Here is a 23,709-nt window from a genome sequence, read left to right on the forward strand (position 1 = left end):
TTTTTTTTTCTTTTCCGTTCCCGCACATGATGTTTGTGTTTATTTACTCGACTGTGACTTACATTTGTTCTTCAGGAGGAGACGCCACTCTTCTTGGCTGCGAGGGAGGGCAGCTGTGAGGCAGTGAAGGTGCTGTTGGCCCATTTCGCCAACCGTGAGATTACAGACCACATGGACCGGCTGCCTCGCGACATCGCTCAGGAGCGCATGCACCACGACATCGTGCAGCTGTTGGATGAGTACAACACCGTGCGCAGCCCGCAGAGCCACGCCGGCGCAGGACACCACCTAACAGGCGGCCATGCGCTCTCGCCACTCATGTGTCCACCGGGCAGCTTCCTGCCTAGTCTGAAAAACACGCCGCAGGGCAAGAAGAACCGCCGGCCAGGCGCCAAAGGAATAGGCGGACAGCACGGGAGCAGTCTGAAGGATGCCGCGAAGGCACGGAACAAGAAGCTGACACTGGACATGCAGAGTGCACTGCTGGACAGTTCAGTGACGCTGTCGCCTGTGGACTCGCTGGACTCGCCACGTGGTGGCGCCAGTAACGCCGGCTATGTCACTAACCCAGCGTCTCCAGCTGCTATGCCCTCTCCGGGGATCTTCCACTCGATGCCCAGTACTCCAATGGTGCACAGTGGTATGATGGATGCTGGTGGTCCTTTCACGGTTTCCTTAGCCGGCTTGAACGAGCTGAGTCAAGCCACCCACACCTACGCCCTCAACCCAGGCCAGATGAACCTGGGCATGGGCCTGGTGAGCCCCGTGAGCGTGCCGTTCGACTGGCACAGCCGTGCGCCACAGACCCCACAGTGTACCCAGCCTATGGTGAACATGGTGCACCCAGGAACACCCGGCGCTATGCAGCCTGCCGCTGTACTCATGCACCAGCAGCAGGTTTTTCGTAACACCCAGCAGCCGCCCATGTTGCAGCCTACGCCAGTCTCCAGTACGCCCACCATCAGCCCTGTCAAGCTGCCTTCCATCGCCGAACAGCAGCAACAACAGCAGCTCCACGCTCACAGCCTTACCAACCAGCAGGCCCTGGCGAGCTTGGGTGCCTCGACGCCCCCGACCCCGCAGCCTCCTCAACCCTTCTACCAGCAACCGCAGCAGAGTCAGGCGCAATCCCAGCAGCCACAGCAGCAGCCACCACAAACAAAAGCAGTCCCACAGAGCCAGGCTGCTCCTCCACAGGTCTCCCAGGCTCCCCCAGTGCAGGCCAGTAGCAGCACCACCAGTGCAGGTTTGGAGGATTACCCCACTCCTCCTTCCCAACGTAGCTACACCTCCGCCATCGACGCCACGCCCAAGCATTACCTACACGTACCCAGCGAGCACCCCTACCTGACCCCGTCCCCCGAGTCTCCAGAGCCATGGTCTAGCCCCTCCCCTCACTGTGTTTCCGATTGGTCTGACTCCACCCCAAGTCCGGCAGTCTCCGCCCCTGCCTCTTCCCACACCCAAATCCCTCACGCATCCGAATCCAGTGGAAAGATGCAGGTGTTCGCGTGAGCAGAACTTCCAGGAGTGTCTCTCTTTTTTTTTCTTTTTTTTTTAAATACGTCAGCCGTTTCCAAGATTTTAATTGGATTGAGGATTGACTGGGTGTTTGTCGATTGGACAGTCTGCCGGGTGTCGTCTGCAGAGGAAACGAGTAAAGGGAAAATTGTGTTGTCTTAAAAACAAAAGACAATTTAATGAAGTAAGACGTTCTGTCACAGATGGACTTGTATGTATGTGTGTATGTGTGTGTGTGAGTGTTTTTTTTATTATTAAAAAGTATATGAAGAAGAAAAACCACGTCTTTCATTTCAAAGACTTGGGGACGCTTTTCCTGACACTAACAAACTTTTTAAAAAGTAGATTAAAAGAAAAGTTGAAGGAAAATCCTTTCTTTCTTTCTTTCTTTCTTTCTTTTTTTAAATTTTTTTATTTATTGTCTCAACGCATTCCTCTGAAACTGCCTTGTGGGTGTCCACTCGCTCTGTCTGTCTCCGCTCCTCATAGCTGTTACACGCCTTGTTGATTCATTTCTTTCGTCTATTTTTCCTCGCGTCTGCCACAAAGTCACCTGTTATATTTTGAGTTACAGACGGAACGAGCTGGACACGTCACCTCTTTTTACGTGGTATTATTTATTTAGGCCAGTGTTACTCCACTAAACTGGCGTCACAGATTACCTAGCCGTGTTTAAATTGTTTAAGTTAGTGATATATTTTAATTTGATGAACTGACCTACAGTGAACCGATACATTCCGTAGGAGTAAATTCTATCTATCTATCTATCTATCTATCTATCTTATCTATGTGGGGCAATAATGTCGAAAGGCATTTCTGAAGCACTTCTAAGGCCGAGCGTGTAAGGTTTAAATTTGATAGCTGCTGTTGGGGATATTTTATCGCTTATAGTAAAATACGCCAGCGTTCAAGTGTTAATTTTTGATAGAGACGAGCCCACAAAGGGCCCAGTTTCTCATTCCCTTCCCTTCCTTTTGCTTTCGTTCCGAGGTCACTTATAAACTCCCTGTCTGCCCTTTTAGTCTGTGTGGGGGTTGTTGTTGTTTTTTTTTTTTTTCTTTGGGGTTGTATAAATTTATATGATGTTTTTAATGTTTTTTTTATTTTATTTTATTCTGTACGTTATAACCTTGGTTACCTTTGGGACATCATTATGACGTGATAAGCTGTGTTTTTATAGGCTGCTGCTTCCTGTCGCTTCACAGTGACACCTTTATATCACTGCCAACCAGAGCCCTTCATTTCACACAATTCCAACTCGACCAGAAGAACTTTCTCAGTTATCTTCTGACCCCTGGTCCTTTTCTTTTTTTCTTTTCTTTTTTGGTCATATTGGTTTGTTTTTATGTGGTCCGCTCATATTCAAGTCCAACTTGTCGTGTTGGTCATCTGAACTCTGCGCTCTTGTGTATGTGTGTATGTGTGTGTGTGTGTGTGTCAGGGGTGTGTGAAGGTCCGAAGAGGTGGCTACTGGGTTGCTAGCGCTCTGTCACTCCTCAGGGAGGTGTTATATAGCATGCAGTGTAGTCTGCATCTCTAGCAGCCTCCACCCAACCGGCCTGGAGGATGGCGTCTGACTTGCGTGGCCTGAACGCACCAGTGGAGTGAACGCTGCTATGTAGTGCTGCCCCCTGCTGTCAGATGCAGGTACAGGCGCTTATTTCTCTGGAAAAAAAAAAAAATCCCATCCCGAGTGTAAGATCCGTTTCTGTTCCCACAGCATATGGCTGTAGTAGTTCAGATGAGACATTCTTCCATGTTTTCTAAGCCAAATCTGGATGCCTGTTTTATATTTAAAAAAGACAAAAAAAAAACTGTAGGAAATTACATTTGCATTCGTCCTTCCATTAAAAAGCAGGATTCACTTGTAAGACACACTGAGTGAAGAGTGTGTTTGACGGTTTGGGAATATGTTTGTTAAATCTATTGGGACCTCAGAGATTGTTTTTGTTTGTTTTGTTTCTACAAAAGTGCTAATCTTTTTTTAAATGTTCTGTTTGGTTTTTTTTGTTTGTTTGTTTGTTTGTTTGTTTGTTTTTTATCCAATAGGTTTCAGTCTTCCTCAGCGCTCTGGACATTTTTAAAATTCCAGCATTTTCTTTTGTACATACGATTATCTCGTTTAGGTTTATTTGTGTAAGAGAAGTCTAATGTTTCTAAAAAAAAAAAAAAATGATTATGTACTAAAAAAAAAAAAAAAGACAAAAAGTAAATGTACCGTCTATTAGCTTTTTTTTTTTTTTTTTTCCTTTTTTTTTTTTTTTTTTGAAACCGAGAATGTGACTGATTATATATTGGTCTCGCATTACTAGAACAGCCATAGATATTTTTTCTGTGTTTTATTATTAATTCCTATACTTGTTTAAAAGTAGTTGTTTTTAAAAAAAAAAAAAAAAAAATCATTGTATATAAACACTTTTTCACATTGTTTCTTTCTACAGGCATAAAGTTGTAAAATAAGTTACTTCTAATAAAACAGTAGGGAACTACATTTCTGTCACGTGTCCTTTATTGTGTGCGTTCATGTGAGCACACTTCTACACTTCTGAAATTTCACTGCTTGTAGCATGCGTAATTAAAGTGAATAAAAGAAATAAATCAACAATGAAAGTTTTTTAACATAATCACTTAAATCTGCGATCCTCATGCTTTCACTGTAACACAAAAGTCATTTGATTATTAGTCAATGCCATTATTTTACACATAAAACTAAATAACAACTTTTACATTAGTTGACAGTCACCATCATCATGTCATTAAAAAAAAAAAAAAAATTCCAAGATTTGCATACCTCACCATCCTTGAGGGTGTAGGAGTACACGGGAGGCGTCTCGTTTCCGTCCATTCCCGAAGGAATTCTGACCGGCCCCGCCCACTTCTGCACTTACAGTGTTTTTGTTTGTTCCGGCTCATGAACTTAATAGTTGGTAAATTGCTGCGCTATGAGAAGAATAAAACACTTTGGAGCATGCTGTTATAGGAAAATAATCGACTTTCGCAATGGGCCACATCACAACACCTCATCACTGATTATTTTCCTATAACAGCATGCCTCCAGAGGTTTTATTACGTCTCATTCGTGATTTAAAAGCATCATTAAATCTGTACAGTCCCACACATGCGTGGCCATCTAGTTAGACCTAACTTCTATATTCATTCAAAAGTCGTGGCTGGGATGATGTTTCGCTCCTTTCACACTTTAGACTTTGTCATCCTCTTCTGTAAGAAGCGCATGAAGCCGAGGCTGGCGTTAAACAGACGGTCGTGCTGGAAGATGATCCTGTAGAAGGCGTCTAGAGGCAGGCGTCCTGTAGGGTCTGCGTGCTTCATGGCGGTCATGGGCGTGTACAGACGATTGGTCTGGTGACGAAACGGAGGATCCTTTGATACAATCAGCTCTAATATTTGCTGCAATAGAACAGAGGTGGGTGTTGTTGTTGTTGTTGTTGTTTTGTTTTTTAATGCATAGTCTGGATTGCAGCTGTTGTAACACTTCATTACAATTTATTTAAAAAAGAAAAGAAATTAATGCTAAGTACCTGCTTTGTACACGTTTGACCATGGATAACACTCCCTGTGTGCGAACTGATAAATATTTTGAACTTGAGTGGTTAATTTAATTTGCTTTATGACACGAATTAATCGTTGGCAAAAAAAAACAACAATTCAAACATCTTATGGAGGATTTCTTCACCTCTGCCACCTCCTCGGGCCTCTGGCCGAGTGATGAAAACACCTTTCCTGAGTAAGGAAGGTAAATCTCACGGAAAATTCTGGCCGTCTCATCGTCTGTACCGGACAGGTCCATGTTTTGTGCGTCCTCGTAGACCTTCCTCTCAAACTCTGTCAACACCGGCCCCGGCTCCACCAAAGTCATCCTGCAGACGATGTGGTGGGATCAGTGGGGGATATACTGAGCAGAACATGGAATAAAACTCGATGTGAATTACGGAAATGATCTATTCATTCGGTTCGAGGTCATCTCAGAGTGATCGGTTCCTCGTGTGGGAAGGGGGTTCACTAGTGTTTACTGTAACTCACTTAATGTTAAACGTCATAGCTTGCACAGCGAGACTCTCACACAAGCCCTCTACGGCAAATTTCGAAGCAGCATAGACATCATTGAAGAGTAGTCCTGCAAGCAAACAAAATTTAGGTGTACTCAACAGGTGCTCAGCAGGGAAAACTAGTCAGAGGTCCTTATGGATGAATTCTGGAAAACAACCAAATATAATCACTTGAGCTTTTCTGCCAGTGACTCTGACACTTCTTATTTAAAAAAAAAAAAAACTAACTATATTTTACCAAGATTATTTAGATATTTAGACTACATTCTAACCTTGCCTTGGCGTCTTCCTGCAAAGATAATGCTGGGTAAGAAATCAGTTTAACAAACGCAACAGTAAAAACAATCAGTCTGCCTAAGGTCAGCCCAAACCCTGCTAGCTACAGCGGACATCAAAGGTTTACACACCCCCGTTAAAACAGCATGTCAGAACCTTTTTCACCTTTAGTGTGAAATTTAACGTGAGTTTGAATGTGATTTGGTTGATTCTGAACGTTGCCGCATTCCCAATTATAAAAGGCTGTGCACACTTATGCAAACTGGGTATTGGAAGTTTTTTGTTGTTGACTTCCCCCCCCCCCAAAACATTTCTGGGTGTTTGTCACTTAATATACTTACTGTATGTTGCAATTTCACAATAAAGGTAGAAAAGGTTCTGACATTATTTATATTAGGGTCATTTTTTTTTTCACATCCCAAAAACCTGCCATTCTAACAGGGGTGTGTAGACTTTTTACATCCACTGTACGTGTCATTTCCTCGCACACAGAAAACAGCGGCCAGAATGCCTGCGATGCTCCCGCTCCATCACGCCGTCATCAAAACAAAGAAGAGCGCTTACAAACTCTGTGTAGATGACAGGGGACAGCGTTTCGAAATGTTTAAACGACCCAATAAAAAGATGAAAGTGAAACATATTTCATTTCAGAAAAGTCTACTATATACAATTCTGCGCAAATGTCTAAATATGACCATCTGAAGACCAGTGCCTAGACACATGCAGCTATGTGAACAAATATGTACACCCTATGGAAATTGTTGGCTTTTTTGACATATTTGGAAAATCCCATTTGATCATCTTTGAAGTGGTGCCTATTAATAAAGTTGATATACTTGAACAAAACCACAAGGAAAATGAGCTTTTTCAGTCATTTATTCAACAGAAATATCAATAGATGTGATATTCTTCTGTGGGAAAAGTAAGTATACGTTTGGGATCAGAAGCTAGTATTGCCCCCTTTAGCAGAAATAACTTCTTGTAGGCGTTTTGCATAATTGTCCAACAGTCTCAGACATCGGATTACTGGAATTTTTGACCATGCAGTATTCTTTCAGTTGCAAGATGTTTTGAGGGTTTTCTTGCACATACTCCCCGTTTCAAATCCCCCTACAAAATTTCAATGGGATTTAAATCCGGGCTTTGGCTAGGCCATTCCATAACCCTCCGTTTCTTCTTTTTGCCCCGTTCCTTGGTGAATTTGCTAGTGTGCTTAGGATCATTATCCTGTTGAAATGTCCAACTTCAACATTTGAAGGTTCAAATGTTTGCTTGTCCAAATATGGCAAAAGGCCAACCATTTTACATGGGGTGTACTTATTTTTTCACAGGATTGTATATTGAATTAGGTTCCTTTATTACAATCAAGATGGGGCTCATAACCTCAGAGTTTAGCATTGCCCTGGTCAAACAAACCTTAGTTTATTTTAGAATTAGCTGAGCAGGACAAGTAACAAGTTGTTCATACCCTGAATGCCCATCACACTGCTCATCACCACAATATGTCCACTCTGTCGTCTCTTCATGTCGGGCAACACCTCCTTCACCAGGCGTACCAAGCCGAAGAAATTAGTGTTAAAGACGTCCTGCATGCACTTTACGCTCTGGCACTCCAGCGGCCCGATCATCCCCATGCCAGCATTACTCACTGAGTAAACAATAAGACCATCATCAGTGTCAACAGACGAGTGTTCACGAGTCCAAGACAGCAGAAAGTATAAGCAGATACAGTTATGTACTGAAGCCTGTGAGATGAGGGTGTATGATTTCCTTTTGTTAACATGGCACCTGAAAGACTTATTAGTTCTGTTAAGTTTTAAGGGACAAATATATCCTTATTCACCCAATATGTCGAGGCGTCTGCCAGGCAGGCTGTTCACACACTCTCGGATGGAGTCCTCACAGCAGACATCCAACTGATGGATTTCCAGCGATCTGCCCAGCGTCTCTCCTGCTGCTGTCTCCAGTGCTGCTCTCTTCTCCACATCCCTCATCGTGGCCACGACTGACTCGAAAAAGAAAGAAAAGTCGTTCCGTATATGAGCTCAGTACACTCAAGACAGAGTATGAACTAACCAACATGTTTTATACAGGCTTGCAGCTACATAAATAAATGACAGACCAAACAGACAGATAGACCAGGCCAGACCAGACAGACCATACCTTTAAACCTTTGCAATTCATCCTTGGCGAGACGCACAGCCACAGCCAGTCCAATCCCAGAGGAACATCCTGTCACCAAAACTCTTCGAGTTGCCATGATGCCTCATTCAGTGACCACTTCCTGTCTCAGACACAGTGCAGTGCTACAGCTTCCTCCGCTTTCACCTCTATACTCTAAACTCACTGCACAGTGAGGACCAGCAGGGACTCAGGATTACTCCAGATTTGTGCTTAATCTTAATCTTCTTTTAAATGTCTGGAGAAGCTGCATTACACTGGAACGACTCTAAATTACTACAGAATACAGTATGACCTAGTTTTGGACAATTCATTTGACCTATAATAACATTATTTTATATTTTTTTAAAAATAATAATTAAAATGTAAATATGCTAAAATAATATGCTTATATGGAATATTAATATGCTTAAATAAATAGCCATGACAGGTTTTTAAAAAAAATTACATTTTTTATTTACATGCAATAAAGTCAGAAAAAGACCCATTAAAGGATATTAAAGACTTTCCTGTTAGAAAGTTTCTTACCAGTCTGGATTTTCCTGCCTGTGTCACTTTCTTTAATGCCTTTGAAAGAGGTTTACCAATAAAAAAAATGTACTCTGTAACATATTTATTATTTATTATAGCATTATTTTTTCCATTACTCCACTTTCGTTCAGCAGGTCAACACACTGATCAGATATCTACGGTTGCCAGGTCATGTTTAAATCTTTAATCGAAATGCAAGATTTTAACCAGTTTAATTAAACACATAAAATCTCCGAAACTTTGCGAAATTCCTATAAAATAAAAACGATTCATAATTACAACGTGTACATACCAACACAAACATCCTGCGACTAGGCGGAAAGGTTGTAAAACCTCTCAAACTGGCAACCGTGTCTAAAACATGGCGGCCTTGGACTTCGTGCCGTAGCTCAAAGCATTCTGGGAAATGACACTCTCATAAATTTTCGCTACACGCTAGTAAAACGACTGTACTTTGTAATAAACTCTAGTTATTGCGATACAATTTTTACTCTCTTTAAATCGTGCACATTTTTCGACGCCCAAGCAAAATACTACATTAACTACATTACCCAAAGTGCTATTGAGAGCGCCACGCTGTAACCATGGAAACTGGAAACAATAGCCAGGTTGGTGATTTTCCTGCCGTTGTGGTTTATATGTTTATATGGTTTAGGTTTTCCAGCATACACTCATTTGAGTTCAAGGTCATTTAGGTAAGATGATTTTTTTATTGTTTTTTTTTTATCAAAACAGTAAATGTGTAGAACTTGTTTATCAATGAAATGTAGACGGTAACTAGAGTAAATGCTAAGAACTAAATTTACATATGTATATATGTATTATGTAGTGTATGAGTGATTAGTCTACTTTTTCTAAAACTGTATCCCTACTTAAGTGTGTGTGTGTGTGTGTATAGTGGCCTCCACAAACATATCAATTAAACTTAAGTAAATATAGAAAATGTTGGAAGTAAATATGGCTGATGTTTATCTTTGGATGGTTTGGCCTGAATTTTTTTATTAGAAGAAAATGACACATTTACAAGTTTTTTTTTTAATGTAGTGTTTGGCGCCGTCTGCTGGTGGTTCTCTGAAACAGCAGCCTTGAGAATGGAAACCGAAAGTGAAGTGGAGTGAAGAGTGAAGCAGGAAAACAGGGCCGTCTACAGCTCCAGCGCTTCCGGACGGAATCTTTCTAATGTTCCTGCTGTGAAAGGACTTTAACAGTGATAAAGAAATGAGTCGACTTCATGAGGAAGTGGAGGTAAGAAATCTAATACGTGTTTTAGACCATGTTCCTGTGTTCACAGTAAACGTGTGTGTCGGTGTAGGTGCAGCAGTCACGCCCGGATACATACTCATTATCATTAAACAAATGAGCGAAGACTTCCTTCATTACTCATGTTTGTAAAACCCTAGTCTTACCCTACAGAACTGTGCTGTATAATGTGAAAAGCTGGGAGATATTGATCTGTGTCTGTACACACCACGTGCATGAAGCTTATTCTGTACTTCTGGTAGTTATTTAAATCCCCAGGAGCACAGACATATACAGTGTGCTTATAAAATACTGTTGTTTGTTTATTTATTTATTTGTTTTGCTTATAGATTAGTCTTGCATTATATGAATTAAAATCATGACTGTATTTTTACCTTTTATACTACCTGTAAAACATATATCATTATTCCATAAGACTTTATCAGTGTCTATTTCATATGAAGTAAACAAACATTTTTTTTTTATGTTTAAAATGGTAGTTTATTGTGTTTGAAGCATCATAACAGGAACTGTGTTTTAAAAACATCATAACAGGAACTGTGTTTTAAGTAGACGGAAAAGAGCAGGAATATTTCACCCCATATTTGCATTTATTTGCTTTTACATACACAGCTAGGAGAGTGAGGGCAAGTATCAGCCAAAATAAAAAGCTGTGAAGTCTGTGCACTTTGCCCCGTAGCTATTAAAGCGGAACGGAAACGTATTAAATGTGTTGAAACTGAAATGTTGCTGATGGGTTCGGTGATGCTGGTGCTAATTTGTCACTTGGGGCTGTATTTTAATTATTCGTTAGGAGACGATTGCGGTCGTGTGCCGCACTGACGTCACACTGGGGAAAAAATCAGCTGATCATCTCAATTTCAAATGTCAATCTTAATCTCAAATCTCAATTTCAAATCTTGATCTCAAATCTCAGTTTCAAATCTTGATCTCAAATCTCAGTTTCAAATCTTGATCTCAAATCTCAGTTTCAAATCTTGATCTCAAATTTCAAATCTTAATCTCATTCTCAAATCTCAATTTCAAACCTCTATCTCAAATCTCAATTTCAAACCGCAATCTCAATTTCAAACCTCTATCTCTATCTCAATTTCAAACCTCAATCTCAAATCTCAATTTCAAACCTCAATCTCAATCTCAATTTCAAACCTCAATCTCAAATCTCAATTTCAAACCGCAATCTCAATCTCAATTTCAAACCTCAATCTCAATCTCAATTTCAAACCTCTATCTCTATCTCAATTTCAAACCTCTATCTCTATCTCAATTTCAAACCTCAATCTCAATCTCAATTTCAAACCTCTATCTCTATCTCAATTTCAAACCTCTATCTCTATCTCAATTTCAAACCTCTATCTCTATCTCAATTTCAAACCTCAATCTCAATCTCAATTTCAAACCTCTATCTCTATCTCAATTTCAAACCTCAATCTCAATCTCAATTTCAAACCTCAATCTCTATCTCAATTTCAAACCTCAATCTCAATCTCAATTTCAAACCTCAATCTCTATCTCAATTTCAAACCTCTATCTCAAATCTCAATTTCAAACCTCAATCTCAATCTCAATTTCAAACCTCAATCTCAAATCTCAATTTCAAACCTCAATCTCTATCTCAATTTCCAATCTCAATCTCAAAAGAATACAGTGCAGTTATCCGATGCAGAGACTCGACTCGGCTAGTTAGCGATCTACAAGATTCCGAGCGCGATGAAGTTGGACAGAAGTGAAGCTTTGGAAGCTGGGGCCGGATTCATGAAAACCCTCTTAACAAAGAAGTTAAGAAAGTTCTTAAGATAAATTTTTTAAAAGTTCGTTGAAAAATTCTTGAGAAGTTCTCAAATATTTCCTTAAAAACATCTTAATTTGAGATGTGTTCGTTTAACATTAACATTAACCTTCATAGGAGAATTTACTTGCTGGAAATTAAAACCAATCAGCCAAGTATGCTAGTTTATATAAGCGAAATACATTGTAGTTATACAGTGTGTATAATATGTTGCAAGTTTTATAATTATGTCATGTTTAATATTAGAAACAACCCAATAAATTCATTCAAAATCGTACCCTCTGGAGATCGACGACAAGCGGGCAGTTCTCCTAGATTTAAGAAGTTATTTACAAAGATTTTTAAGACCATTCATGTTAAGAATTAGAATTTTTGAAAGTTTTGTCTTAGGAACGATCTTAAGAAAAGAAAAGAAAAAAGAACATTCTGCACTTTTTTCTTAAGTTAGAAAATAAGAAGAATTTTTATTCTGAAGAATGTTTCATGAATCTAGCTTCTGATCTGTTCTCAGAGAGAGTGTGCAAATGAGGAGGCGAGAACAGCTGGACAGACTAAAGGCCTAAAGCGCCGCTGCATCACTGCGTTTAGGCAGAGATTGCGAAAGGGATGAATCCCACTGTACCGCTGTCAGCAGGCAGTTGAACAGCATTGTGGGTAAAGTAGGGAACTGTTAGCCAAAATGGACCAGCATGTTGATGAAAGAAATTTTTTTAAAAATCTGAAAATTCGCTACAAAATAAATTTTGGATGATGCTGAAAGCCACATTTTAATTCTAAAAATGAATCTGCTGCTCAGCCAGGGTGGATTTTTCCTTTACGGATGTGTAGAGTTCTAAACGGGACAGTGTAATGTAGTCATGTAGTTATATATTTATATAAGGATATGAACTCTGTGCTTCGTTCTGTTGACTCAGTTGGAAAAATGTGTCAGGCGACTGAGAGAGATGTTTCATGGACAAATTTCGATCGACAAGGCGACATTACTCATGCGCCGATACGGGAACAACTACCAGCTGGTAGCGAAGGAGATCATCCTGATGAAAGACCGAGGTAAAAGGAAGTGTTTATTCTGAACAGAACTTGTTCTGCTTCTCCTGATTCAGCAGCATGATTTACTAAACAGACATTGCTCGTCCCTTTCCCACAATCCATTCCACGCCTTTCCCATTTCATCCGCTATCCCATGCGCAGACCTGGACGATGACGACAGATGGTCTCTGGCAAACGATCCTATTGTAAAGGTAAGGTTCGAGAGTCGTCCGCTTCGAGAGTCCGAATCGTCATTATGCAGAAAGCTTGTTTTGCATAACTGAATGCATGTCCTGCTCACTGACAGAACGTGGTCGAGAAACTGCAGAACGAGGAACGAGAAACGGTAACGCCCGCATGCTGATTATTTAATCCGTCGCCTCTGCGTTTCACCGTAAGGCCTGAGATTTGACCATGACGTTTTATGTTGCAGGAGAAAAGAAAAGACGGACAATCAGGAGCCAGTAACGATCCTAGGGGCTCTAAGAAAGTAGGTAAAACCACGGAAGTCTAATCCCGCCCCTGCAGTTATTCGCTTTTTTTGTGCTTGCTTGTGTTTTTTTTATAATGAATTTAATTGGTTGTTTTCCCAAAATATAAACAAATTCGACATTTAAACCACAGCAACGCTAACCGTTACCACCGCTATGTTAAAGAACATAGCCTTTAATTCTCTCCTACCATCATGAAAGTAAAACCACCCACAGGAATCGAATTCCAATGCAAACCTCGACTCTGCGTATTTTTCTCAGGACAGTTTTTCATTTTTAGAGCCTTCTACTGCCTTGTTTTTCACTTGCGATGAATGTTCGTCGCGCTCAAACTTTTCCCGTTTGTTCACCCTTACGTTTAGTCTCAGGCTCATCAGCGTGAGCAAATGGGTAAAGTTCGGGCACAAAAGAATAGAGACAGAATGAAATCATCAACTGTCTGGTAACACTTTGCAAAAACAGTACATGAATGATCATGCACTAATACCTGAATTAATCCTTGCGTAAATATGAACTGATGATAAGTTAAGGCGTGTAGTTATAAGTAATAACTAAGATGTGAGTCTTATGGATTCATGCGTGAATAACGACTAAATTAAGTACAGTATCTCATTAAAGTGAGTACACCCCTTACATTTCTGTAATTATTTGATGATATCTTTTCATGTGACGACACTGAAGAAATGACACTGTGCTGCAGTGTAAAGTAGTGAGTGTACAGCTTGTGTAACAGTGTAAATTTGCCGTCCCCTCAAAATAACTCAACACACAGCCATTAATGTCCATCTTTATGTAGAGCAACAGGGTTTTTTTCAGATCCTCGGAGAGTTCTTTGCCATGAGGTGCCATGTTGAACCTCCAGTGACCAGTATGAGGGAGTGCGAGAGCGATGACACCAAATTTAACACACCTGCTCCCCATTCACACCGGACACCTTGTAACACTAACAAGTCACATGACACCGGGGAGGGAAAACGGCTAATTGGGCCCAATTTGGACATTTTCACTTAGGGGTGTACTCACTTTTGTTGCCAGCGGTTTAGACATTAATGGCTGTGTGTCGAGTTACTTTGAGGGGACGGGAAATTTACACTGTTACACACGCTGTACACTCACTACTTTACACTGTAGCAAAGTGTCATTTCTTCAGTGCCGTCACATGAAAAGATATCATCAAATATTTAGAAAAATGTGAGGGGGGTACTCACTTTTGCGAGATACTGTACATGTTTGGTAGTTAATGTATTAACGTAGGGCTAAACTAAATCAAACATGCTAAATAAGAAAGAATATGACTTAAATGTGCATAATATGAAATTGTTGATATAATTTGCGCTATGCAGCTGCGTACACAGGTATGACACTGGATTATTTTCATAATTGACACTGATCCTCCTTATCGAACGTAGAAAGACGCACTAATAATAAACACCAGTCGTTTCATCTCAACCCGTTGTGCGTCATTCTCCAATCATTTCTCTTCAATTCCCGCTGCAGTAGTAGTACGTGCTCTGGGTTGCTCGGGCCCGGGGCGCTGCTCCTTTTACCCACAAGGGTCAAACGAATACAGTAACATTTATTCATTTAGTAGATGCTGTTGACATTTAAAACCAGTGTTATTTACGATTATTTTCCGGTGTTTTAGTCTTAGATGTCTCCGTGTTTAGTTTGACTGCTTTACTTCATATTCTTTCTTATAGATCGTGTTTGATTTAGTTTAGTTCTTTGTTAGTTCCTGATTAGTACACGCCTTAACTCATCATCAGATCATATTTACATAAGTATTAATTCAAGTATTAGTGCATGATCATTCACGTACTGTTATTGTAAAGTGTTACCAAGACAACAATACACTTCCTAAACTGGGGCTGGGATGGAGCTAATTTCAGGACAGGAAAATGTATGTCTTATATTTTGACGTAACACATGCAGCGTTTAGTCAATTTGGAAGGGAACTTGCTGTGTTTTCTCCCTTGGTGCAGCTCTTTAGTCAGGTACGGACACTGCAATCGCACTCGGGTGCGGCCCAAAACATCCGCTCTGGGAATGTCTGAGCAAGGTGGCCTCTGTCTGCTTCCAAGTGAGCTCGTAATGAGAAAGTGATCAGACTCTGAATCACGCCGACTTCAGGAAGTAGACAAAACTCCCTGCGTGTTTTGGGTTGCAGCATTTTTCTATAGATGTGAGCTGCTAAACTGTGTCAAAGGACAGCGTTACTTTTGGTTCCTTTAATTATGTGCAGTGTGAAACCAAGCCAAAAATATGAGTAAAAACGCTGACTCAACCCGTCATGCTTGTTCTTAGGTGCCTTTAAAACTTCGTATGATCGTTACAGGTTGATTACAACATTACAGTCTGCCTCTTTCAATGGATCCTCTGTGCTAATGTGTACTCTCTCTTCTCCTGGTCTCTGTCCAGTCTAAAGCAAACAAGGGGCCTGAAGAGGACAAAGACATACAGGTCAGTTACCTAAAGTCCTCATTCCGTCCCCAGTGAAACTCAAGCTCCACCTGTGCAGCTTAATGAAAACATCTGACCATATAAAGGGGAAACAAATCGCTACGGCGTGATTACGTCACATAGTAAATATTAGGAGATGTCATGTTTACATTTATTTGTGTGTGTAGGAGCTCGGGAAGAAATTGTATCACCTGCCTCTGACAGAGAAGAATAAGCGCATGTTCGATCGTGTGCAGAAGAACCAAATGCCCTCCGTCGATCACCAGTTCGCCTGCGAGTTTTGCGACAAGAGCTGGTGGAGACGAGTCCCTGTGAGAAAGCCGGTAAACGTCACATACTATACATCAACTCGTATCCAGACGTGGTAAAAGAATCCAAACTGTAAATGTGCAATCGGTTGTTTAAACAAATCCGCTTGTAAAAGTAAGTTAAAAATGAACTCTTAGATAAATTTACTTCTGCGATGGATTGGCACCCTGTCCAGGGTGTACCCCGCCTTGTGCCCGATGCTCCCTGGGATAGGCTCCAGGTTCCCCCGTGACCCTGAAAAGGAGTAAGCGGTTGAAGATGGATGGATGGATGGATAAATTTACTTAAAATATGAAAGTAACTGGCAGCTGATGTTAAAGATAAGAGACGATGTGACGCTGCTGTGGACTGATTCAAAGCGAGTAGCGGTAGAATCAGTCAGTGTGATCTCTGATCCTTTTCAGGTGTCTCGCTGTCGCGGGTGCAAACAGAAATACGACCCTGTGCCACTAGACAAGAGGTGGGGCATCGGGGAGTTCATGTGCCCTCGCTGTGCTCGATCTTTCAAGTACGTAGAACCATCGCCAGTGCTCTTACAAGCCTTACTTTAAACCATTCTACCTCACATCAGTCTTTCTTTGTTGTTTTCTGTTGTTTCTTATCTTAAAGGAAGTTCCTGTACTTTATTAGCCCAAGCCTTTCTTAGGGAGGTGGAAAAATCATCGAATACTTCTACACATAAGGAAAAATATTATCCAAATATTAACTGTAAACAAACACATCAAAAAAAAAATCACATTAGCTGACTTTTTTAGCTAAACAAGTTCCTGCTATCACTTACATCATAGGAACTATAAACATCCCTCACTTCCTCTTGAAGTTAAAACGACAAAAAATGCAGATTGTTACCGAGAAACTATAAAATGCAAACCTCCTCTGTCCTGAGGACTTCCTCATGTTGGAAAACTTCAAGTCACAGCTTTACCTCTTGAGTGTTAGAAGACGCTGACACTGGAGACTCCTTCCAGAAATGCAAAATAAACGTTTCCTTCACACAATAAAGGATTATCTCTTTTTCTTTGTTAAATAATCCATCGGTTTTTAGATTGTGTGGAGCGTCCGCCTGTGAATTTGGCGTCGCGATAGAAACAGTAGCTTGTTATAATGAACTATAAAAGATGCTCGATTTTGTTGCGGATTTAAAAAAATAAATAAATTGCGGAAAACTGCTTCACTTGGGGAAATCGCGATCGCATGGAATTGTTTTTGCACAGTCTTTCACAGTGATGTTTTTTCGATAGATGAGACCACTCGTGTTCGATGCGCGTGAATCGAAATCCTGGAGGGTTGTTCGAGGAAGAAGAAAAGCGTGGTAATAGAAGATCCATTTTTAGGTTTTAAAATGAGAAAAGGCAGTGCGGTTATAACGGCCCTGTGTCACAAAAAGATCTTTCACCGTTGATATCAGTCTGGAATTAGACATGAAACGTGTGAATTTCTAAAAAACCACCTTCTCGGTAGGGGCAGGATTATGACTCGAAGAACGTCAGATACGTCCAATACACGTGTAAATTTTATGAATAGAAATAAAATATAGATTTTAAGTGATAAAATCCAGTAGGTAAAAAAAAAAACATGGATGAGATCATCACGTGTGTATATCCTTTTCATTTATTTATTTATTTATTTATTTCTTGGACACGATTCTAAATAAATCGTTTTGTTTTTTTTACCTAGACTGTTTCTGTTTTTTCCGCCAGGGGGTTCGGCCGAATGGACGTGGGATCTCCGTGTTATGGCTGTCGCTTCATTGTTAAGCCATCTCGCATCCTGCCTCCACGCAAAAACTTGTTGGACCCAGGCATGAGGAGACGACACCCGCACAGCTGCCTGGCCGAGGACTGCTTTAACAGACAGGGTAACACAGCACTGCTCTACACTAGGTGTCAGTAACACGACTGCTTTAGTGTAGAACCTCATCACCTGAACACACTCGTCAGAACAGTGCATGTGAAGAACGGTTAGAATTTATTTCGCATGGGCGTGGGTGCTTCCGCATGAAATGGGTTATAACATTATATCTGGTGTATAGCCTTACTATTTAACAGAGAAATGAGAAAAGTGGAAATGAACCCTTTCATGCATAGTGTCCACACTGGGATCAATAAAGTTTATCTTATCTTATCTTTTTTAAGTTTTAGGAAAATACAAATTAACCTAAACTTCTGTAGTTCTCTAGAACACAATAAATATAAGTTTTTGTGCCAGATTTCACTGAATCTTAGATTTTTTAAAAGAGCTTTTTGTTGTTTTTTAAAAAAAAAAAAAAAAAAAAATATCTAAATATGTTTTACAAAATGCATAGTAATGCATAGCATAGTTATTTCAGAGGGTTGAGTAAGATTTTATGAAACCGATTCACACAGAGAGCTGTGCCAAGTGACCGAACGTACTGAAAAGTTCTGAAATTCAAACCAGTGGTCATTATACATCATCTAGGACCGCCCACTTTCACACGAAGAGGTTGCTTGACTGACGCTACAGACGACCAACCAAACCCTAATTATTTTTGAAAGACGGGACGCTGTGAACTTTGACCTTCTTCTGAAAAGCTCAGATGGATCAATCGGTCGATCTCAGATAGCCAGTCAGATTGAGAGCTTTAAACGTCCAGCTAATTGTACGGATCAAACCAAACCGAGAGCAGCGCTTTGCTTAGCAAACGTTTGTAGTTTTTCACATCTAACATTTTGTATGTGTCCGTCGCAGAGCCTGACGTTCCTGGTACAGAGTGCGTGCACCCGGTCAGCAGGAAGAAGAACGGTAAGCCGCAGGTGGTGCACCCCAGCGATCGCCACATCAGCAGCGGCTCCACGGTGAACACGTGCCTGAGTCAGGGAAGCCTGTTGGAGGATTTGTTTGACATCATCATGGAAGACATCCGCGAGGAGGAAGAGAGCGACAACGACGACTCAGGAAGCAGCACCAGCAGCTGAAGGGAATGCCAGTGTGCGTCCACAGCTCAAAACCTTCGCCCTTAAGCACTGACCCAAAGACGTTTGATTATTGTAAAATTCATCTAATGTGAAACTAAATGTGGCACAGTGCAGGGAGTAGTGTTTCAAAGAAGCAGCGATATCTCTAGGAATTTTGAAGATATCATGAGTTATTTTTCGGGCTGGTGGTTTGTAAATGTTCTATAATCTTAAGGGATCTCTATCTGTGTAAACTTGCTCGATTGACACCTATGCAATCTTTTTTGTGCCTAACACAGAATAAGGTCGTATTGTATGTCAGCAAATATTATTTATTTCCCGAGTCAGTCAACAATCCATATGCTTTTCTATCAAGGGCAGTTTAGTTGAAGAAATATCAGCAAGTGTGTCATGTGTTGCCTTGCCATAAAAAAAAAAAAGTGCACTTAAAAACTGAAATCACCTTCAAACTGTTCTCGTAGTTAGTTAAGTCATAAGCAAATGTTGAGGCTGATGATTTTGGTAATATGCAGCCAGGGAAACATATGCAGTTTTGCGTCTCTTCTTTTAATCACTTCCTGCTTTTAAATCACTTCCTGCTTTTGTAGGTTAGTGTGACACTGTAGTAGGGTTTCAGACAGCATCCTTCCATACTTACATAACATTGCTTAGAAATGCTTTGCTGGGATTGAATATATATATATATATATATATATATATATATATATATATATATATATATATACACATATATATAAACATATATATATATGTGTGTGTGTGTGTGTGTGTGTATGCGTCAGAGGTTTTAAACATTTCATACGATTGAAGAGTCATTTCTAGATTTTATGAAGACCGCAAGTGTTATTCTGTTTTATTAAGAGAGTATAAAGCAGTGAATATATTGCTAGAGTTTATCTATTGGAAATTGTACTCTTGAACAGCTGTTTTTGTTGTACATTGCTGTTAATTTAAAACCCACACAATATACCAGCTGAAGCACAAAAAAAAAAGCCTTTGAGTTCTGCTTTGACTGCTTTTGAACTTCCAAACTAACAATTTCTTCAGATTGAAGACCAGGGAAGTGACATCCCTTAGAAAAATAACCATATTTGGGGGGGTTTGCCCCTAGTCTAACAAGATTACTGAGGTATGTGATCCAGGGATTTATTTATTTTTCCTGATGCGGGTGGTCAGAAATGAAGTTAATGGCATAAAATCTAGCCCTTTTCTCCTAACACCTTATAAACCAGGCATATTTGTGTTCTTTTTACGGTGTAAAATACAGCACTTTTAATGTCACCATTTACTCTGTGTTATCTTAAAACTGCACTTATACTGTGCAGCACTGCCCGTGAACCTATACGAATGGGATAAACACTAACTTCAACCACTCCAACGCAAAGCTAAAGCCTTAACCCAAAATCCAAACAAGGTTTTGAATGTGTCACTATAATCAGAATTTATCACAATTCATGTTTGTTTTTTCTGTGTGACAACTGAACCGTTCCCCTCAATCAGCTCATACGATTGGATTGACAGAAGTGCTGTTGTTTTGTTGTAACTGGGGTTTTAGTTTTTCTTGGGATTGGATTGTCAGTTTCATGTTTGTGCAGTTTGGAAATTTTGTTGTGTTGGTATTGGGATATTATTATTATTATTATTATTATTATTATTATTATTATTATTGTTATTGTTATTATTATTAGGATTGGCATCTTATCCCAGTTGGTATTGGAGCCTTGCCTTTGTTGGGGTTGGTGTTACACCTTTGTTTGGGATTGAGGTCTTTGGATTGTTAGTGTTTTGGGGATTGGGATTTTATTTTTCATTGGATTGGGATCTTCGGGTTTTTTGGTTGGAATTGGGGTTTTGTTTATGTTGTTGTTTGGGATTGAGGTCTTTGGATTGTTAGTGTTTTGGGGATTGGGATTTTATTTTTCATTGGATTGGGATCTTCGGGTTTTTTGGTTGGAATTGGGGTTTTGTTTATGTTGTTGTTTGGGATTGGTATATTGTCTTTGTTTGTGGAGATTGGGAGTTTGTGTTTGTTGTTTAGGATTGGTGTATTGTTATTTTTGTTGGGGTTTGGAGTTTGTGCATTGTCTTGGTTTTTTTTTTTTTTTTGGGATTGGACTTTTGCCTTTGTTGTGATTAGGCTTTTGTTTAGGATTAGGGATTTATCTGCGTTCGGGTTTTTGTCTTTGTTGAATTTGGACTGGATTGTTTGTTTTATTGAGATGTCATCTTTATGGTAATTGGGCTTTTATTCCTGTTGAGATCGTATTGTTTTAGTTTTGCTGGAGTGTTGTGTTTGAAATTGGGATCTTGACAGTGTGCGGTATTGTCTGTCGGCTTGGGGTTAGTTATCCTGGTGTCTGGTTTGTTGATTTGACCCAAATCAAGTCTGAACATGAAACCAGCATGTGTATTTAATGTGAAAATAATAGACATTTGTTTAAATTAACAGAAACACTCCATACACATGAATGCAGCACACACATGACATTTATTGTGCTAGGTTCTCATCCCTAGGCTAGGGTGTAACGTGACTGAGAATATCCTGTCACATTGTCCTACTGCAGATTAAAATTCCTTCTGAGAATTCTGTTGTCACACCCTGCACATCTACATTTAGGTTCAGAATAATAAAACACAAAAGCTACAAAAGAAGGGAGGGACAGGCATTCCTAACATTTCACCAACCCTGATCTTAACTGACCCTATTCACACAATGCAGTGTTGTCTATGTCTAAGATGAAAACGATTCGAGTTGCACTAATATCTCTCATCTCATCTCTACATATAGACTGATCTGTTAACTTTCATCTTTAGAATTCTTTCTATTGTGCTTAAGCTTTTCCAAAGCCTGACCTATAATTGCACTGTGTATATGAATGGTTTTTTTTCATCCTGAGCTAAAAGAGAAGGTAGTCCTCTCTTGAAACAGTTAACGTTTGGGTGGTGATGTTCCACTACAGGCTCATTGCTGTGGCGTGAGCTGGTGATCATAAAACCACAACAGCTGCATTTGTAGCCACATGTGGCAACAGTCAGTCTCACTTATGTAAGAGTTTAGATAACTCGCGGAGGCGGTAAATGTTTGGTAATGTTTTTCCGATCTGTTTTCTGTCCTTTCACAAAAAGAAGAAAACACAAAAGAATCGACAAAAAAATTAAGTATTGATTATAAGAGATAAAATGATAGTTACGATATAAGTCAGTCGGGTATTCTCACACAGCGACTGCATGTCCCAGATGCCTCTCAGACTCGTTACACAATGATTAACCGTCAAGTAGCCAACAAATTAAGCACCTTTGCTCACATTTTAGCTTTTACTGTCACTTTGCCACCTTGCATTATTGTTTGTGTGGATTTTCACATATTCGCCACATGTTTGCATGGGTTTCTGCTGGGTTTTCTAAGTGTAAGTGTGTGGGCATGGTGCTCTGCAATGGACTGGCGTCTCATCCAGGGTGTATTCCCGCCTCATGGCCAGTGTTCCTGGGATCCACTGCAACTTACTAAAAGTGAGTGAGTGTTCTTCCACAATAAAAATATAATAAGGCGGTGTTCCAAATTGTGTGATAAATGCTTGTTTGCCAAAAATGAAGGTGAGCATTGCATCAAATGTCAACCGAGATTAATTCGTCATTGCTTGTAACGGTGTTTCTTTTTAGTCAACGCTTACTTTCCCAGCCGTTTCTTGCCCCCGTCCCAACTTTTCTGAAACGTTTTGCGGCCATTGGATTTAAACTTTCATTTAAAACGGTACGTTTCCTCAGTTTAAGCAGTTCATATGTTTTCCATGTCCTGTGGGGAATAACATATGGGGTTAAGAGATTTGCAAATTACTGCATTGTGTTTTTGTTTACACGTTACACACCCGTCAATGGAAATGTCTCTTCATGTACAGAGACAAAAGGAAGATATTACAGGACGATCACTCTGCATGGCCACGTCAATGTAAACGTCTCTATGTATAAAGACAGCAGAATGAGGTGTAATCACTGTGTCTGACGGTGTAGTGGAGTGGAGTGACTGTGTTTATTCGTGAAGATACTGATGAATGAAAACATGGTGCCCCCCCCCCACCCCACACACACACACACACACACACAAAAAAAAAACACTTTCAGCTTTAGCTTTATTCTTTCAGCAGGTTGAACAAATCCAAATCACTATTTTTAAAAACCATTTCCAGTAAGTAAAAAAAAAATGTCGCACGAACCGCCACGTGGAATGAGGCCTCTCGCACACACGGCACTTGACGGGTACGCCGTGATGTGTGCCGGAAATTATTTATTTATTTATTTATTTATTTACAATTTTCAAAGTTTCAAAGTTGGGAAATGCTTACCTAGCTTATACTTTTTATTTATTTATTTATAAAAAGGGTTCTCTCAGGGGTCTTATATAGTCTTATGTAGTTAGCTACCTAAACGGTTCTACAGAACACAAGTTTGCTTCTTTTTTTTCTGTCCTTATGAACTGTGTACTCTAATGATCTCTTGATTCCCCAGTCTTTGCTTTTATAACTGCGAACTTTTCCAGCTGTGGGCCTAATTACATCATACCCTAGTCATATTTTTTTGGACTACATAAAAAGGATAAGGATGACCCTGATCGTGTCTGTTTATCTCTAATGTTTTGTTTGATTGCTTTTAAAAACCTGCAAACCGAGTCCTTCCTTTGAAATCCGTGAATATACAATGGTGTATTCCCGGGACAGACTCGGGATCCGAGCGATCCTGACCAGGATAAAGTGTTTACTGAAGATGGATGGAAGGAAATGACCATTTCTCCGCCTCAGGCTCGTCATTTCACCATGACACGTGCTGTCGGAGTTAGATAAGGTTACTGAGTGTTTTATAACATC

The 23,709-nt window shown here is 40.1% G+C and overlaps 3 protein-coding genes across 8 annotated transcripts in view; 2 read left to right on the forward strand and 1 right to left on the reverse strand.

Annotated features, from left to right (window-relative positions):
- Positions 1-4,012, forward strand: part of notch3 (notch receptor 3) — a 37,040-nt gene extending 33,028 nt beyond the window's left edge. For both annotated transcript variants that reach the window (XM_053675442.1, XM_017454356.3), the window contains exon 33: positions 76-4,012. In XM_053675442.1, coding sequence (XP_053531417.1) covers positions 76-1,515 — 1,440 coding nt within the window. In that variant the 3' untranslated portion in view covers positions 1,516-4,012. The remainder of the gene's footprint in view (positions 1-75) is intronic.
- zmp:0000001048 (retinol dehydrogenase 8) lies at positions 4,013-8,975 on the reverse strand. 4 transcript variants are annotated; one of them, XM_017454364.3, is made up of 8 exons: positions 8,869-8,975; positions 8,574-8,612; positions 8,028-8,148; positions 7,708-7,869; positions 7,333-7,512; positions 5,563-5,656; positions 5,216-5,399; positions 4,013-4,929 (listed from the first exon to the last, which is right to left on the reverse strand). In XM_017454364.3, the coding sequence occupies exons 3-8, from the start codon at positions 8,122-8,124 to the stop codon at positions 4,714-4,716; spliced, it is 933 nt and encodes a 310-aa protein (XP_017309853.1). In that variant the 5' UTR covers positions 8,125-8,148; positions 8,574-8,612; positions 8,869-8,975; the 3' UTR covers positions 4,013-4,713. The 4 variants fall into 4 exon arrangements, with proteins under 4 accessions (XP_017309853.1, XP_017309850.1, XP_047006542.1 ...); XM_017454361.3 differs by having other exon boundaries at positions 8,028-8,210; positions 8,869-8,971; XM_047150586.2 differs by lacking the exon at positions 8,869-8,975 and having other exon boundaries at positions 8,574-8,821.
- Positions 8,976-9,034: 59 nt separating this feature from the next.
- Positions 9,035-20,131, forward strand: shfl (shiftless antiviral inhibitor of ribosomal frameshifting). Of its 2 annotated transcripts, none has more exons than XM_017454359.3 (11): positions 9,035-9,184; positions 9,621-9,821; positions 12,540-12,675; positions 12,817-12,866; positions 12,962-13,000; positions 13,088-13,144; positions 15,564-15,605; positions 15,773-15,928; positions 16,319-16,422; positions 17,615-17,772; positions 18,624-20,131. In XM_017454359.3, exons 2-11 carry the CDS (start codon positions 9,795-9,797, stop codon positions 18,848-18,850), a joined length of 996 nt encoding a protein of 331 aa, XP_017309848.1. In that variant the 5' UTR covers positions 9,035-9,184; positions 9,621-9,794; the 3' UTR covers positions 18,851-20,131. The 2 variants fall into 2 exon arrangements, with proteins under 2 accessions (XP_017309848.1, XP_017309849.1); XM_017454360.3 differs by having other exon boundaries at positions 9,092-9,271.
- The last annotated feature ends 3,578 nt before the right edge of the window (positions 20,132-23,709 follow it).

This window comes from Ictalurus punctatus, chromosome 24 (assembly GCF_001660625.3).
Source record: "Ictalurus punctatus breed USDA103 chromosome 24, Coco_2.0, whole genome shotgun sequence".
Classification (NCBI taxonomy): Eukaryota; Metazoa; Chordata; class Actinopteri; order Siluriformes; family Ictaluridae; genus Ictalurus; species Ictalurus punctatus.